Source organism: Hyperolius riggenbachi, chromosome 6 (assembly GCF_040937935.1).
Source record: "Hyperolius riggenbachi isolate aHypRig1 chromosome 6, aHypRig1.pri, whole genome shotgun sequence".
Taxonomy (NCBI): domain Eukaryota; kingdom Metazoa; phylum Chordata; class Amphibia; order Anura; family Hyperoliidae; genus Hyperolius; species Hyperolius riggenbachi.
Window position 1 is genome coordinate 123318216 of NC_090651.1, and position 15603 is coordinate 123333818.

At 45.8% G+C, this 15603-nt stretch overlaps 1 protein-coding gene across 1 annotated transcript in view; it reads left to right on the forward strand.

Annotated features, from left to right (window-relative positions):
- LOC137522068 (calcium-activated chloride channel regulator 1-like) overlaps nucleotides 1-15603 on the forward strand; it is a 157113-nt gene that overhangs the window by 46216 nt on the left and 95294 nt on the right. The window contains exons 5-6 of the mRNA XM_068242093.1: nucleotides 5235-5412; nucleotides 9000-9224. Of these exons, the coding sequence (XP_068098194.1) occupies nucleotides 5235-5412; nucleotides 9000-9224 (403 nt within the window). The remainder of the gene's footprint in view (nucleotides 1-5234; nucleotides 5413-8999; nucleotides 9225-15603) is intronic.

The following is a 15603-nucleotide window of genomic DNA, read 5'->3' on the forward strand; positions in this document are numbered from 1 at the left end:
AGCTGCAACCAGGACTCCCGCTCCTCAGAGAGTCCGGCCTGTTAGCAGCCAGTGGTCCCTCCCTCTGGCTGCAGTACAGTTCACCATCTAATACTGTTATCCCTGGTTACCAGGTCCTCACTATCAAGAGATAGTTTCTGCACTGCCCTGGGTCACCTGCCCCTCAGGTGGCTCTTGGCCGAGTCTCTTATATCTCCCGCTCCTCGGGAGATAGCCTCCAGTTCATCCAATACATTTAACTCATTAGGTGTCCAGAGGTTAGTCATACTTGTATTATTGGTGATTCTGCAGATCATCCATAATCGAGTATACATCTGTATTGTTGAGGATTCTGCAGATCATCAACAATCAGATTCTTTCTGTGTGCTGACACCGATCGTTACAGTTGTGTTGCGCTCCACCAAGCAGAACGATTTTACTGAATGGAGCTGCACTCACCAGTGAAACATATGTCCTTTTTTAAAGCCCTGTTGATGAACTTGTAAAGAGGTAATCTCTGCAGCTCTTTCCAGTTCATTAGGGAATTCCATAACTCAGGGGCGCTTCTAGCCATTTTGTCACTGCAGGCGAGAAATCCTGTGGCCCCCCAGCTCCATACCCTCCACCCCCCTGGTGAACCCCACCCCCAAGCGCCCCGAAAATAATCGTAATGCAGCAGCGTTTCACCAGAAAATCAGGAAATACACTTATTGCGGCATGGGTACACCAGAAAATAGTTGTAATGCGGCTGAGCGTTTCACCAAAGAATACACTTATTGTGGCATGCACTCACACACCACGCACAGTACACACACACCACACACACAGTACACACACGCACTATATACACACACACACCGCACACAACACACACACACTATACACACACACTATACACACACACACACAGTACACACACACTATACACATGCAAAACACATACACACACACACAGTACACACACACACACACACACACACACACACACACACTATATACACACACACACACACACACCGCACGCAACACACACACTATACACACACACTATACACACACACACAGTACACACACAGTATACACACGCACACACACACAGTACACACTATATACACACACACCGCACACAACACACACACTATACACACAGACACACACAGTACACACACACTATACACACGCACAGTACACACACTACACAAACACCGCACACTATACACACACAGTGTACACACGCACAAACACACACACACTATACATGTGCACACTATACACACGCACACACTACACACACACACACCGCACACTATACACACACACTATACACATGCACACAGTGCACACACACTATACACACGCACGTGCACACACAGTACACACACACTATACACATGCACACATACACACACACACACTATACACACTCACACACACCACACTATACACAAACACACTATACACACACACTATACACATGCACGCACAGGGCCGGCGCTACCATTAAGGCAAAGGAGGCAGCTGCCCCAGGGCCCCAGACCTTGTAGGGGCCCCCAGTGGCTACAAGAGGGAAAAAAAATTTTCAAATCGGCCTTATAGTTTTTGAGAAAATCGATTTTAAAGTTTTAAAGGAAAAAAAAAACACATTTAAAAACCTGCCGACTTTAATGGATCCCTTGCTTGATGAGGTCATCAAGCAAGGACTCTAAGCTACACTACAGACGAACACCCGCCGGTACATAATGCGTACAGCCGCTCCACGGACACAGATAGAGGGGGCGAGTGACACCGCTGATCTCCCAGAAGCACTAGTTAAAGGCGGCTACACTTCAGAAGATGATCCGCCAGTGTTATTATTATGGTACAGCTGCCGTTCCATGGACACGGACTTGCGGGGTGAGTGACACTAACCCGGACCTCCCGGCAGCACATAGCTCATGTTTATCGGAGTGAGGAGGGGTGAGGAGGGGAGACGAGCGCAGCCGAGCTGAGCGTAGTGCACTATCGCTGCAACACGTGCATGGTAGGGAATAGAGGGGGCTGATTGCTGCAGGACATTGCGGTGTAACTACAGTGACCACGGAATCCATATGGGACATTAGCTTTCAAGCAGAGAGGGAAGTAGAAGACCACAATACTGCCAATAATTTAAGGGAGGCACAGTCTGCAGTGGCACATTCGGACCATAAGACGCAGCAACATTTCCCCCCTCTTTTGGGGGGTAAAAAAGTGCGTCTTATGGTCCGAAAAATACGGTATATGTTGGGGGGGGGGGCCCAGGTTTATTTTGCCCTAGGGCCCCATTGTTGCTTAAACTGGCCCTGTGCACGCACACAGTACACACACACTATACACTCGCACACACACTATACACACACACACACTATACACACGCACACACTATGCTGCTACACTCAGTCTCTACATCCATGTAGCTACCAGTAGCAGAAAGAGAGGGGAGTTTAGACATGCCAGCAATAGGAGTGGGGGAAGTGCATGCAAACAGGCTAGCTGTCTGACAGATCTGCCTCTGTTCCTGTGAATACTAGGTACCAGTTACTTGCTTGAAGGAACTGTTCAGAATGAATGAATCAGTTATGAGTCAAGACTTACTCATTACTGTGGTTCCTTGTTTGAATCATTGAGCTGAAGGAACTGAACGAATCAGTGAATCAGTTATGGGTGAAGAGTCAGGACTCAGGAGCTGCTGCTGTAATCTGATCCCTGAGTGAGCTGGGAGAAGTTCCTTCTCTCACTGACTTATTACTGTGGTCCTTCTTTGAATCATTTAGCCGAAGGAACTGAATGAATCAGTGAATCAGTTATGCGTCAAGTCAGGCGCTGCTGTTGCTGCTGCTGTAATCTGATCCCTGAGTGAGCTGAGAGGCATTTCTTCTCTCACTACTCAGTGCAGCTGCGCCCCTCTTTACTCCTGTGCTCCAGGAAAACATTTGTACTTGCCTGGTGGTTGAGACGGCAGTGCCATAACTCATCATATAGTGGAGGTTTCATTCTCCTCACTCACTGACCTGCTGTCATTGAGTAAACTGGTCCCAGTGAGCATCCCACCTTAGCCAACTGGCGGGAGACCTGGAACATTATGGGTGCCATTTCCCATTAGCTGTCTTGTATTTGTTCAAGTAAGGAGGTACTATATTTATTATATAGTATATTGAGAAAATATACTGCCTAAATGAGAAAAATGGTATGTCCTTATTGTGCCTTTGTTCATCTCTCCTATTATATGTTAAAGGCCGAGAAAATTATACATTGGTCAAATTATCTTTGTGAACAGAGTTCTGCCACAATCAGTAACACTGATGTAACACGGCACTTTTTCTTCATTGCTTATAGAGTGTCTTTGCCCATCATTTTCTGTCTCTAAAAGGTTACCTGTGCGACATTGATTTTGATTCTTTTTTCATTAAATGGGCTGGGCAGTATTTTCACCTTGCAGCACTAGAGTCCCAAGTCTGCATCTTAGCCAAACCACTGTAAATAGCTTGTATGTGATGGTGCAAGCATTCCTGTTTCCTCCCGCACACCATACAGATCGGATATGTCCGCTTGTTTCCTTACTGTTCTATGACTGTTTGGAAGATGTCAACAGTACAGTATACAAAAACATTATAATTCCAGCTTGTGGCATACCTCCCAATGTTAATAAACTCCACCTCCCAATGTTAATTCAAGTCATTTTTTACATATCCGTTGACCCGATCTACATTTTGCTGTTTCTAAACCTGTCTTTTGAGGCCAAAAGTAACTTAATGAACATCCTTGAAGGTAGAACATTTTGAAGAGTATGTAAATTTGCATGCACTATATTTATTATCACCCCCAGATTGTATATACGATTTATAGATGTTTTCTAACACGAGATTGCATATTAAACTTCACTGATAGGAGATATATATATAAATACAGAGGGTGCTGCAGCAAACAACAGGAAAATAGTGACAGGGGCTCTTGGTTACGCTTTAACGCGTTTAAGCTCACCAACTGCGCCAAAGTGTCCCCGATCTGGTGAGTCCTACTCTAACCAGGCAAAAATGCTAGTTTTTATCAGCGTTCTAGTGGGAACCATGCCAAAAGCCCAGGGGTCAGCTAAATGGGAGAAATGAAATTAAAAACACCTCACCTTCTACTAGCTACTAACTGAACTATGAGCACCGCTCATTTATATGCTTAACTGTGCTAGAGATGGGCGTGGTTATGCACGCTCACAGGGGAAAATAATATAAGCCAGGGGATGAGCAGCACAAACCGAATTTTATGCAATACTATGCAAAGCATGCACGCAGCACTGGAGAACCCCAATCTCCATAAGAAATATATAAATACAGAGGGTGCTGCAGCACACAACAGGAAAATAGTGACAGGGGCTCTTGGTTACGCTTTAACGCGTTTAAGCTCACCAACTGCGCCAAAGTGTCCCCAATCTGGTGAGTCCTACTCTAACCAGGCAAAAATGCTAGTTTTTATCAGCGTTCTAGTGGGAACCATGCCAAAAGCCCAGGGGTCAGCTAAATGGGAGAAATGAAATTAAAAACACCTCACAGAAGAAGGTTAAACGCGTTAAAGCGTAACCAAGAGCCCCTGTCACTATTTTCCTGTTGTGTGCTGCAGCACCCTCTGTATTTATATATTTCTTATGGAGATTGGGGTTCTCCAGTGCTGCGTGCATGCTTTGCATAGTATTGCATAAAATTCGGTTTGTGCTGCTCATCCCTTGGCTTATATTATTTTCCCCTGTGAGCGTGCATAACCACGCCCATCTCTAGCACAGTTAAGCATATAAATGAGCGGTGCTCATAGTTCAGTTAGTAGCTAGTAGAAGGTGAGGTGTTTTTAATTTCATTTCTCCCATTTAGCTGACCCCTGGGCTTTTGGCATGGTTCCCACTAGAACGCTGATAAAAACTAGCATTTTTGCCTGGTTAGAGTAGGACTCACCAGATTGGGGACACTTTGGCGCAGTTGGTGAGCTTAAACGCGTTAAAGCGTAACCAAGAGCCCCTGTCACTATTTTCCTGTTGTGTGCTGCAGCACCCTCTGTATTTATATATTTCTTTATGGAGATTGGGGTTCTCCAGTGCTGCGTGCATGCTTTGCATAGTATTGCATAAAATTCGGTTTGTGCTGCTCATCCCTTGGCATATATATATATATATATATATATATATATATATATATATATATATATATATATATATATATACACATATATATAATTTATTTATTTTTATTATTTTTCAGATGCCCTCTCTCTATTGGGGGACTTAGTAAGATAGAAGTATGCATGGGCGTTAGATGTCAAAAAGAAGATTGTAAAATTGACTCTGATACCGGACTCTATGAAGAGGGTTGTGAATTTTATCCACACAAGGACCAACGTATTAAAGAGTCCATTATGTATAATCTAGGACTGGATCAGGTAATTGTCAAGCATTATTAGTGTTATTATTTAATACAAAACACCATAAACATTGTGGTGCTGTACAAAGTAAATATACAAGCATCGGTACATAATAAAGAGATGGCATACAACATAAATGTGGCAGTAACAAATTAAGACATTTATCTACATAAATATATAGTAATTGCAAAATACAAAATGTTAAAGGACAACTGTAATGAGAAGGATATAGAGGCTGCTATATTTATTTCGTTATAAACAATAATAGTTGCCTGGCTGTCCTGCTTATCCTTTGCTTCTAATACTTTAGCCATAGACCCTGAACAAGCATGCAGCAGATCAGGTGATTCTGAAATTATTGTCAGATCTGACAAGATTAGCTGCATGCTTGTTTCTGGTGTGATTTAGACGCAACTGCAGCCAAATAGATCAGCAGGTCTGCCAGGCAACCGGTATTGTTTGACAAGAAATAAATATGGTAGCCTCCATATTCTTCTCATTACAGAGAACCCGAGGTGGCATTGTATTACGTAAGTGGGGCACAGAGGCTGGTTGGTCACACTAACACCAGCCTCTGTTGCCCCATCGTGTGTCTCAAAGACCCCCCTGCTCGCCGCTACACCCCCGCAGTGCTGGCGACACGCAGCGTGTCGCCAGCACAATGTTTACTCTAGCGCTGTCTGTCAGCGCCGCTCCGCCGCCTCCTCCGCATCGCCGCTACCCGCCCTCGTCCCTTCCCTCCCGCTGATTGGAGGGAAGGGACGAGGGCGGGTAGCGGCGATGCGGAGGAGGCGTGGGAGCGGCGCTGACAGACAGCGCTAGAGTAAACATTGTGCTGGCGACGCGCTGCGTGTCGCCAGCACTGCGGAGAGTATAGCGGCGAGCAGGGGGGTCTTTGAGACACACGATGGGGCAACAGAGGCTGGTGTTAGTGTGCCCAACCAGCCTCTGTGCCCCACTAACGTAATACAAGGCCACCTCGGGTTCTCTTTTTAAGCACCAGCTAAGCAGAAGTAGAAAAAAAGAGAGAAATGATCAATAGATACTTTGTTACACAGGTAATCCCTGACTTAGGAACACCAAATTTACAAACGATCCATCAATACGAACAGCGCGAAAAAAAGTAAATAAAAAATGGCTTTGTAGTTTTTGAGAAAATCATAAAAAAAAAATTCAAAGAACAGATGTTTTTAAGCTTAGTTAAATCGACACGCTGCTACGGTACACTATACTATATATCGCGTTACGAGTTCTGCATATTTCCAAGTTCTATACATATTTTATACATTTAAAGCAAACCTGTGATCCAGTACCTGGACCCTCTGGAAGTTTGCGTAAATTAATTGAAATCAATTAAATTTCAAAATTGTAATTACATATGATCATAATTGCAAAATTAGCACATTAAGATGATCACAAGAACAGAAGGAGCCAAAAAGGGGAACAGAAGGAGACACAAAGGGGGAGGGGGGCAGAGCCAGGACAAGGTCCTCCAGCACCCAAGGCTGAGACACCAAAGTGCGCCCCTCCATCCCTCCCACCTCAGCCATCACACACTGATTGCTATTAGACTAAAGGTGGCCATACACTGGCCCGATTCCCGGCCGTTTCGACAGCAGATTCGATCCTGGGATCGAATCTGCTGCCAATCGTTCGCGGTAAACGCCGCCGACGATCCGATTTCCTCCCGAAATCGGATCGGTCCGTCGATCGCGCCGTGCGGGAAATTACCCTTGATCGCCCGCGGGTAAAGTGCGCGTCGCTAGCGGCGGCCGATCCGATGAAAAATACATTACCTGATGCGGGCTCCCGGGCGTCTTCTCCGCATCTTCTCAGCGCTGCACCCGCTCCATCCCGGCGCTTCCTGGGTCACTGCAGTGACCCAGGAAGTTCAAATAGAGGGCGCTCTATTTGAACTTCCTGGTCACGGAGTGACACAGGAAGCGCCGAGATGGAGCAAGAACAGAGCGGTGCAGCGTGGAGAAGATGCCCGGGAGCCAGCCTCAGGTAATGTATGCGCGGGGGGAGGACAGGCGGCAGGAGCAGCTGAACAGATTGTGATCGGTTTCAGGCTGAAATCGATTCACAATCTGTTTGCAGTAAAGGCAGCCATACGATCCCTATCTGATCAGATTCGATCAGATAGGGATCTGTCAGCTGGTCGATCTGATGGCACATCGACCAGTGTATGGCTGCCTTAAGAGGCGACCTAGTGCCCCGCCCCCATCACCTTAATCTCTAGTTATCTAGCTTACAGTCACTGCCATGTATTGCCTTTTCTTTTTTCTCTCTGCTTCAAACACATAGGGCTTGATTCACAAAGCAGTGCTAAGTGTTAGCACGCTTGTGAAAAGCCTTTTAGCACGCCAAAAATTGCTCTGCGCGTGGTAAGAGGTTTCGCGTGGTGTGACGTTAACATCGCACCCTTCGTGCTGTAATTTTCCTTCACATGAAACGTGGCCCTGGTGCCCTGGAAACGTCGCCTCGGTGCGACCAAATCGGCGCATAGGGTGTGACGATAATGTCACATCGATGCACCGTTATCGTCGCACCTTATGCGTCGTTTTGGTCGCACCGGGTGCAACATTTCCAGGGCACCGGGGGCCACGTTTCACGCGAAGGCAAATTACCGCGCGAAGGGTGCGATGTTAACATCGCACCGCGCAACGTTTCGGTGCACCGTGTAGCACGCGATCTCTGGGCGCGCTAACTGGTTAGCACCCTAGTTAGCACGCCCAAACTCGTTAGGCGTGCTAACTAGGTTAGCACCAGTTAGTGCATCGAGCCCATAGGGGATTGATAGCTGAGTGAGTTGTGTGTTCCCTCCTACACTGCGCCCTGAGGCTAGAGCCTCTCTTGCCTCTGCCTGGCCCTAGACAGGGGGCTGAGTTGGTGCAGTGGGAAGCAGTGGAGGCAGAGGTGGCATAGAGGGGGAAAGTGAGGGGGTTCAGAGGTGACACAGTGGGGGAGGAGATAGTGGCAAAAATGCTGCAGGAAGTGATGTCAGTGGAGCGCATGCTGGGAAGAGGTGAGTGTCCTCCCCGCCCGTTCCTCTTACACATACGGCTGCGTCTATTTAGGCTGGAGGGGAGTGGAGGACGGGGGACCCAGGCGAGGGAGGGGGGGGGGGTCCGACCCCCCTCCCCGCCGCTGGCCCAATACCCCCGTCCTGCCAGCTACCCCTCCAGCTCGGCGGCCCCCCAGAGCGCCCCCCCGAGGGGCGGCAGTGGCAATTTTTTAAAAATTTGCCTCAGGCGGCAAAAAGTCTAGGGCCGGCCCTGTTTGTAAGGAAAGATTACTATTAGTGTTCAACATAGGAGGGGAATAGTATTATAACCCAAGTGAGGGCAGTAAGGTCTGAGGCATTAGAGACAAGCTATGCAGTAAGGTCAGGGGCAGACAGCATGCAGGAGCACAGTATTATTGTCTGCTAGTGTTGTACAGGTAGATGTAACATTCTGCACCAGGCCCAGAAAACCAGTATATTCAGAAATCGTGTTTGAATTTTTGGATGTTCTTCCTATCAGAATCAGGTATGCTCACTGATCTTGTAAAGGTAATATTTTGTAAAGCATCTTACAGTCAGTATTTCTCTTCCTTCTCAGGTACATGCATTCTGTGATGAAAGCAACCACAACAAAGATGCACCAAGTGAGCAAAACAGATTGTGTAACTATAAAAGCACCTGGGAAGTCATCCGTGCATCTCCTGACATGGCATCTACGGCTCCATTAGCAGACCCAAATATCCCACTTCCTTCATTCTCACTGCTGCAGTATAAGGACAGAGTGGTTTCTTTGGTTCTTGATGTCTCAGGAAGCATGAATGAGGTATGCTGCATTCATTCAAATCAAATCAAATCATCATTCACAAGCATAGAAAGTTGCATATGTAAAAAGAAACATTTGCAACAAACTGGTGACTCAATGGCTTTAATTCATTGAGCATTACTGGGTAGTGTATAGCCACCAGGGCCGTTTCTTGGGCAGTGCGGGCAGGGCGACCGCCCTGGGTGCAGACTGGAAAGTAAAAGAAGGGGGGCACAGAGGACATAACCGCTAGGGAGCTGGTGACGCGCGGTGCAGCCAAATGGAAGGAGAAAGAAGATTACCAGCACAATCACCTTCCTTGACTCCACCCGGGATCCCTGTGTCAGACGTCCAGTCATCATCACGTCACCACCATGTGATGACACCTGATGTCCTGTAGTGGTACTGCAGGCTGTCAGTGCGCGGCGCCCATGCAGGAGTCGGCTTTCCGGGCTCTCTTTGCCTGTGTGTTTCCCTGGTCCCTGCTTCCTCCTGGATGAGCGGCTGGTCTAGGCAGATCTACTTGTGACCTGTGGCTGTGTGACTGTCCCTAAAGAGTAAAGGTTAGTGAGTCCACTGGGGTGGGGGGAAGTAGTGCAATTTCTACACCCTTGCCCTGGGTGCAATTTAGCCTAGAAACTGCCCTGATAGCCACTACTACTTATAAGGTATAAGAATCTGGAAAATAAGCTTACATTTACAGAGACTAGAGTAGAGAGAAGTTCAAGTATCACGCTGATACGTGAAGAGATCTAGCACAACTAGTGTAAATCTCAGTTGTAGTGAGAAAGGCGTAGTCAGAGTCAGGCCGAAGTTGTTCACAAGAGCAGATGAGTGAAGTACATCAGAGTTAGGAAAAATTGTAGTCAATTAACAGGCAGGGTCATACACATAAGTCAGATGTCAGTCATATTGGAAGGATCAAACAGTAGCAAAGTCAGGGACAGGCCGAGTCATACACATATATCAGATGGCAGTGGTACAGAAGGGCTAGGCAAGAGCGAGGTCAAGAGGCAGGCAAAAGGTCAGTACACAGATATTATACAATATTACGATATGATAATATTACAAATATATAATACTACAAAATAATAAGATTGACTGACTAGAGTACATATATACAGTGGGTTGCAAAAGTATTTGGCCCCCTTGAAGTTTTCCACATTTTGTCATATTACTGACACAAACATGAATCAATTTTATTGGAATTCCACATGAAAGACCAACACAAAGTGGTGTACACGTGAGAAGTGGAACAAACATCATACATGATTCCAAACATTTTTTACAAATAAATAACTGCAAAGTGGTGTGTGCATAATTATTCGGCCCCCTTTGATCTGAGTGCAGTCAGTTGCCTATAGACATTGCCTGATCAGTGCTAATGACTAAATAAAGTGCACCTGTGTGTAATCTAATGTCAGTGCAAATACAGCTGCTCTGTGAGGGCCTCAGAGGTTGTCTAAGAGAATAGTGGGAGCAACAACACCGTGAAGTCCAAAGAACACACAAGACAGGTCAGAGATCAAGTTATTGAGAAATTTAAAGCATGCTTAGGCTACAAAAAGATTTCCAAAGCCTTGAAAATCCCACGGAGCACTGTTCAAGTGATCATTCAGAAATGGAAGGAGTATGTGTAACTGTAAACCTACCAAGTCAAGGCCGTCCACCTAAACTCACAAGCCGAACAAGGAGAGCGCTGATCAGAAATGCAGTCAAGAGGCCCATGGTGACTCTGGACGAGCTGCAGAGATCTAAAACTCAGGTGGGAGACTCTGTCCATAGAACAACTATTAGTCATGCACTGTACAAAGTTGGCCTTTATGGAAGAGTGGCAAGAAGAAAGGCATTGTTAACAGAAAGCATAAGAAGTCCCATTTGCAGTTTGCCACAAGCCATGTGGGGGACACAGCAACCATGTGGAAGAAGGTGCTCTGGTCAGATGAGACCAAAATGGAACTTTTGGCCAAAATGCAAAACGCTATGTGTGGCAGAAAACTAACACTGCACATCACTCTGAACACACCATCCCCACTGTCAAATATGGTGGTGGCAGCATCAGGCTCGGGGGGTGCATCTCTTCAGCAGGGACAGGGAAACTGGTCAGAGTTGATGGGAAGATGGATGGAGCCAAATACAGTGCAAACTTGGAAGAAAACCACTTGGAGACTGAAAAAGACTTGAGACTGGGGCGGAGGTTCACCTTCCAGCAGGACAATGACCCTAAACATAAAGCCAGGGCAACAATGGAATGGTTTAAAACAAAACATATCCATGTGTTAGAATGGCCCAGTCAAAGTCCAGATCTAAATCCAATCGAGAATCTGTGGCAAGATCTGAAAACTGCTGTTCACAAACACTGTCCATCTAATCTGACTGAGCTGGAGCTGTTTTGCAAAGAAGAATGGGCAAGGATTTCAGTCTCTAGATGTGCAAAGCTGGTAGAGACATACCCTAAAAGACTGGCAGCTGTAATTGCAGCAAAAGGTGTTTCTACAAAGTATTGACCCAGGGGACCGAATAATTACGCACACCCCACTTTGCAGTTATTTATTTGTAAAAAATGTTGGTTGGAATCATGTATGATTTTCGTTCCACTTCTCACGTGTACACCACTTTGTATTGGTCTTTCAAGTGGAATTCCAATAAAATTGGTTCATGTTTGTGGCAGTAATGTGACAAAATGTGGAAAACTTCAAGGGGGCCGAATACTTTTGCAACCCACTGTATCGCGCTGATGCGCAATATATGAAATGTAGCTTTCAATTTCTCACTAGCTAGGGCCAAGAACCAGCGAACTGATTAGTATCAAGGCCAATGAGCAAGTAAATACTCTGGCCTTAAGTACCCAGGAGGTAGAGGAAAAGCCCAGCCCACAGAATTGACAGCACCTCCTGCAAAAAGGTGTCAGCTGATGACATGACAGCTGACACCCCATCAGACATGCCTCCTCAGCCTATAAAGGCAGCTCTGAGCTGTGCACGTCCTGCCAGAAACAACACGCCAACCCACATCTACAGGGGAGCCAGGGATGCCATCATGCTGATTCACGTCTACAGGGGAGCCGGGGATGCGTTCGACCAAAGAGGAAGAGGAAGCTTCCTCCAGCTGCTCCACACTATCAGAGCAGCCTGCAGAGACCACACCGGGTAAGTTTGGTACATTACCCCCCCCCGAGGGGTGGACTCCGGACACTCCCCACCTGGCTCACCAGGATGTTGACAATGGAATTCCTGAATGAATTCATTGGAATTAATTTGCTGTGCAGGAACCCAGCATCTTTCTACAGGGCCATATTTCTTCCAATCCACCAAATACTGTAAGGAGCCCCGAACTTTCCTAGCTTCAAAAATGCTCTCTATTTCATATTCGGGCCCTTCATCCACCTCGACAGAAGGTGGAGGAAGCGAAGATGAAATTATATTAGCAGCGGGTTTTAAAAGAGAGACGTGGAAAGAATTGACTCTTTTGATGGACTGAGGTAAAGTCACCCGATACACGATGTCATTCATTTTTTCCTGAATGGGATAGGGGCCAATAAACCTAGGACCCAACTTCACAGAAGGTTGACGTAAAGGAATATTATGGGTGGACACCCACACAAGATCTCCAGGAGAAAATTTAAATTCAGGTGAACGTCAGGCATCGGTATAGAATTTTTGACGGGAAACAGCATTCTGTAGATTTTGCTGAACCTGAGGTCAAATTTGCTGGATATGAGTACTCCAATCCTCCAAAGCCAGAAAAGGAGAAGGAGAGGATGGAAAGAAAGTGAATTTAGGATTTTGACCAGTGACGATCCAGAAAAGAGACAACTTGGTAGATGAACTAGGAAGGTTGTTGAAAGCAAATTTAGCAAAGGGTAAGAAGTCTAACCATGATTCCTGACAATCTGATACAAAACAATGGAGGTACTGCTCTAATGATTGATTGGTCCTTTCTGTTTTCGGGGTGAAATCCAGAAGAAAAAGACAGGTTAATACCCAAGAGAGTACTAAAAGCACGCCAGAAGCGAGAGACAAACTGGACCCCCCGGTCTGACACTATGTTTTCAGGATTTCCATGTAAGCAGAACACATGAATTATAAACAACTTGGCCAGTTCTTGAGCTGAGGGCAGACCAGAGAGGGGTACAAAATGTGCCATTTTGCTGAAACGGTCAATGATGACCCAAATTACTTTTTACCCCCAGAGGAGGGCAAGTCCACCACAAAATCCATTGATAGATGAGACCAAGGTCTAGATGGAATAGGTAAAGGCCTAAGGTGACCTCGGGGAGCAACCAAAGATACCTTATTTCTGGCACAAGTGGCACAGGCTGCCACAAAAGGTTTACAGTCTTTGTTTATAGAAGGCCACCATACATGACGAGATAAAAGTTCCAAGATCTTGGTCTCCCCAGGATGTCCTGCCCGTTTGGACTACTTGAAGTATTTGGAGACGAAGATGCAAAGTTAGGTAATTAACGTTAGGAGGCTTTCCAGGAGGACTGTCTTGTTGAAAAGACTGCAGAGAATCATACAGGTCAGGAAATTCTTGAGTGTGGGTGGCTGCAACCCAATGTGAAGGTACAATCATTTTAGGAATTACAACCTTAGGTATTTCGGGTTCAAAGGTTCTGGATAAGGCATCAGCCTTTACATTCTTGGACCCAGGTTTGTACGTGATCACAAAATTGAATCAGGAAAAGAACAGTGCCCACCCTGCCTGCCTGGGATTAAGCCTTTTATCTCCCTCAATATATTCCAGGTTTTTGTGATCTGTGTAAACTGTAATTGGGTGAATTGCCCCCTCCAACCAGTGCCTCCACTCCTCGAAAGCCATCTTAACAGCCAAAAGTTCTCGGTTCCCTATATCGTAATTGCGCTGAGCTGGAGAGAATTTCTTGGAGAAGAAGGCACATGGATGCAACCGCTCAGGACGGCCAGAAAACTGCGAGAGAACGGCTCCCACACCCAACTCAGAGGCATCAACCTCAACAATGAAAGGTAAATTTACATCAAAGTCAGTGAGGATAGGAGCAGAACAGAAGGCTGTTTTGAGATCAGAAAAAGCCTTATAAGCCTGCGAGGACCAATTGACATGGTCTGCATCCTTCATAGTTAAATCAGTTAGGGGGGCAATCAAGGAAGAAAAATTCTTGATAAATCTACGATAGTAATAGGCAAAGCCTATGAACCATTGAAAAGCCTTGAGGCCTTTGGGTGGTGGCCAGTCCAAAAGTGCTGACAGTTTCTTCTCATTTATAGATAACCCTGTGTCTGAAATGACATGACCCAAGAAAGGAACTTGTGTGACCTCAAAAAGTCATTTTTCGAATTTAGCAAACAACGAATTCTCTCTCAGTTTCTGTAATAGAAATCTGACATGGCTCCGATGCTCAGACAAAGTATTAGAATAAATTAAAATATCATCTAGGTAAACTACCACAAATTTACCCAATACATCCCTGAAAACATCATTCACAAAGTCCTGGAAGACAGCTGGTGCATTGCACATGCCAAAGGGCATCACCAGGTATTCATAGTGCCCGTCCTGGGTGTTAAAGGCTGTCATTCCATTCCCTGGCGTATTCTAATCAAGTTGTATGCACCTCGCAAGTCTGATTTAGAAAACATTCTGGCTTCTGAGACCCGAGAGAAAAGATCATCGATCAGAGGTAAAGGGTATCGTTTTTTTACAGTGATTTTATTTACCCTCTGTAATAATCAATACAGGGGCGCAGTCCCCCATCTTTTTTCTCTACAAAGAAAAAGCCGGCGCCGGCTGGTGAGGTGGACGGTCTAATAAACCCTTTCTCAAGATTCTCTCTAATATATTCTTTCATTGCCAATTTTTCAGGGCCAGTGAGGTTATAAAGATGACCTCGCGGGGGCATGGTGCCAGGTAACAAGTCAATGGGACAGTCATAAGGTCTATGAGGTGGTAACTTATCAGCTGACTGAGGAGAGAAAACATCAGAGAAATCTAGATATGGTTGTGGTAAGACAATCTGTTTTACCCCTAAGGTTAGAAGAGGAACACTCCTTAAACATATCCCCTGACAGTGATGTGACCAACTGGTAAGTTGTCCTGAACACCAATATATGTGAGGGTTGTGAATCTGCAACCAAGGCAGGCCTAATACCAATGGACTGGATGGCAACCTGAGCATATAAAACTGAATCTTCTCAAAGTGCATAGTCCCAACCTGCAACGAGACTTCAGGCGTAATAGAAATGGGTTGTTTAGTTTGTAAAGGGGTGTCAGAAATGGCTGTGATGTAGAGCTTGTTCTGCAAAGAGATGGCAGGAATACCTAGATTAGCTGCAAAGGCCGTATCAATAAAGTTACCAGCAGCATAGTTTTTAATATTGTGCCAGATTTTAAACAGAGGATAATGTGTTACAGGTACAGTACA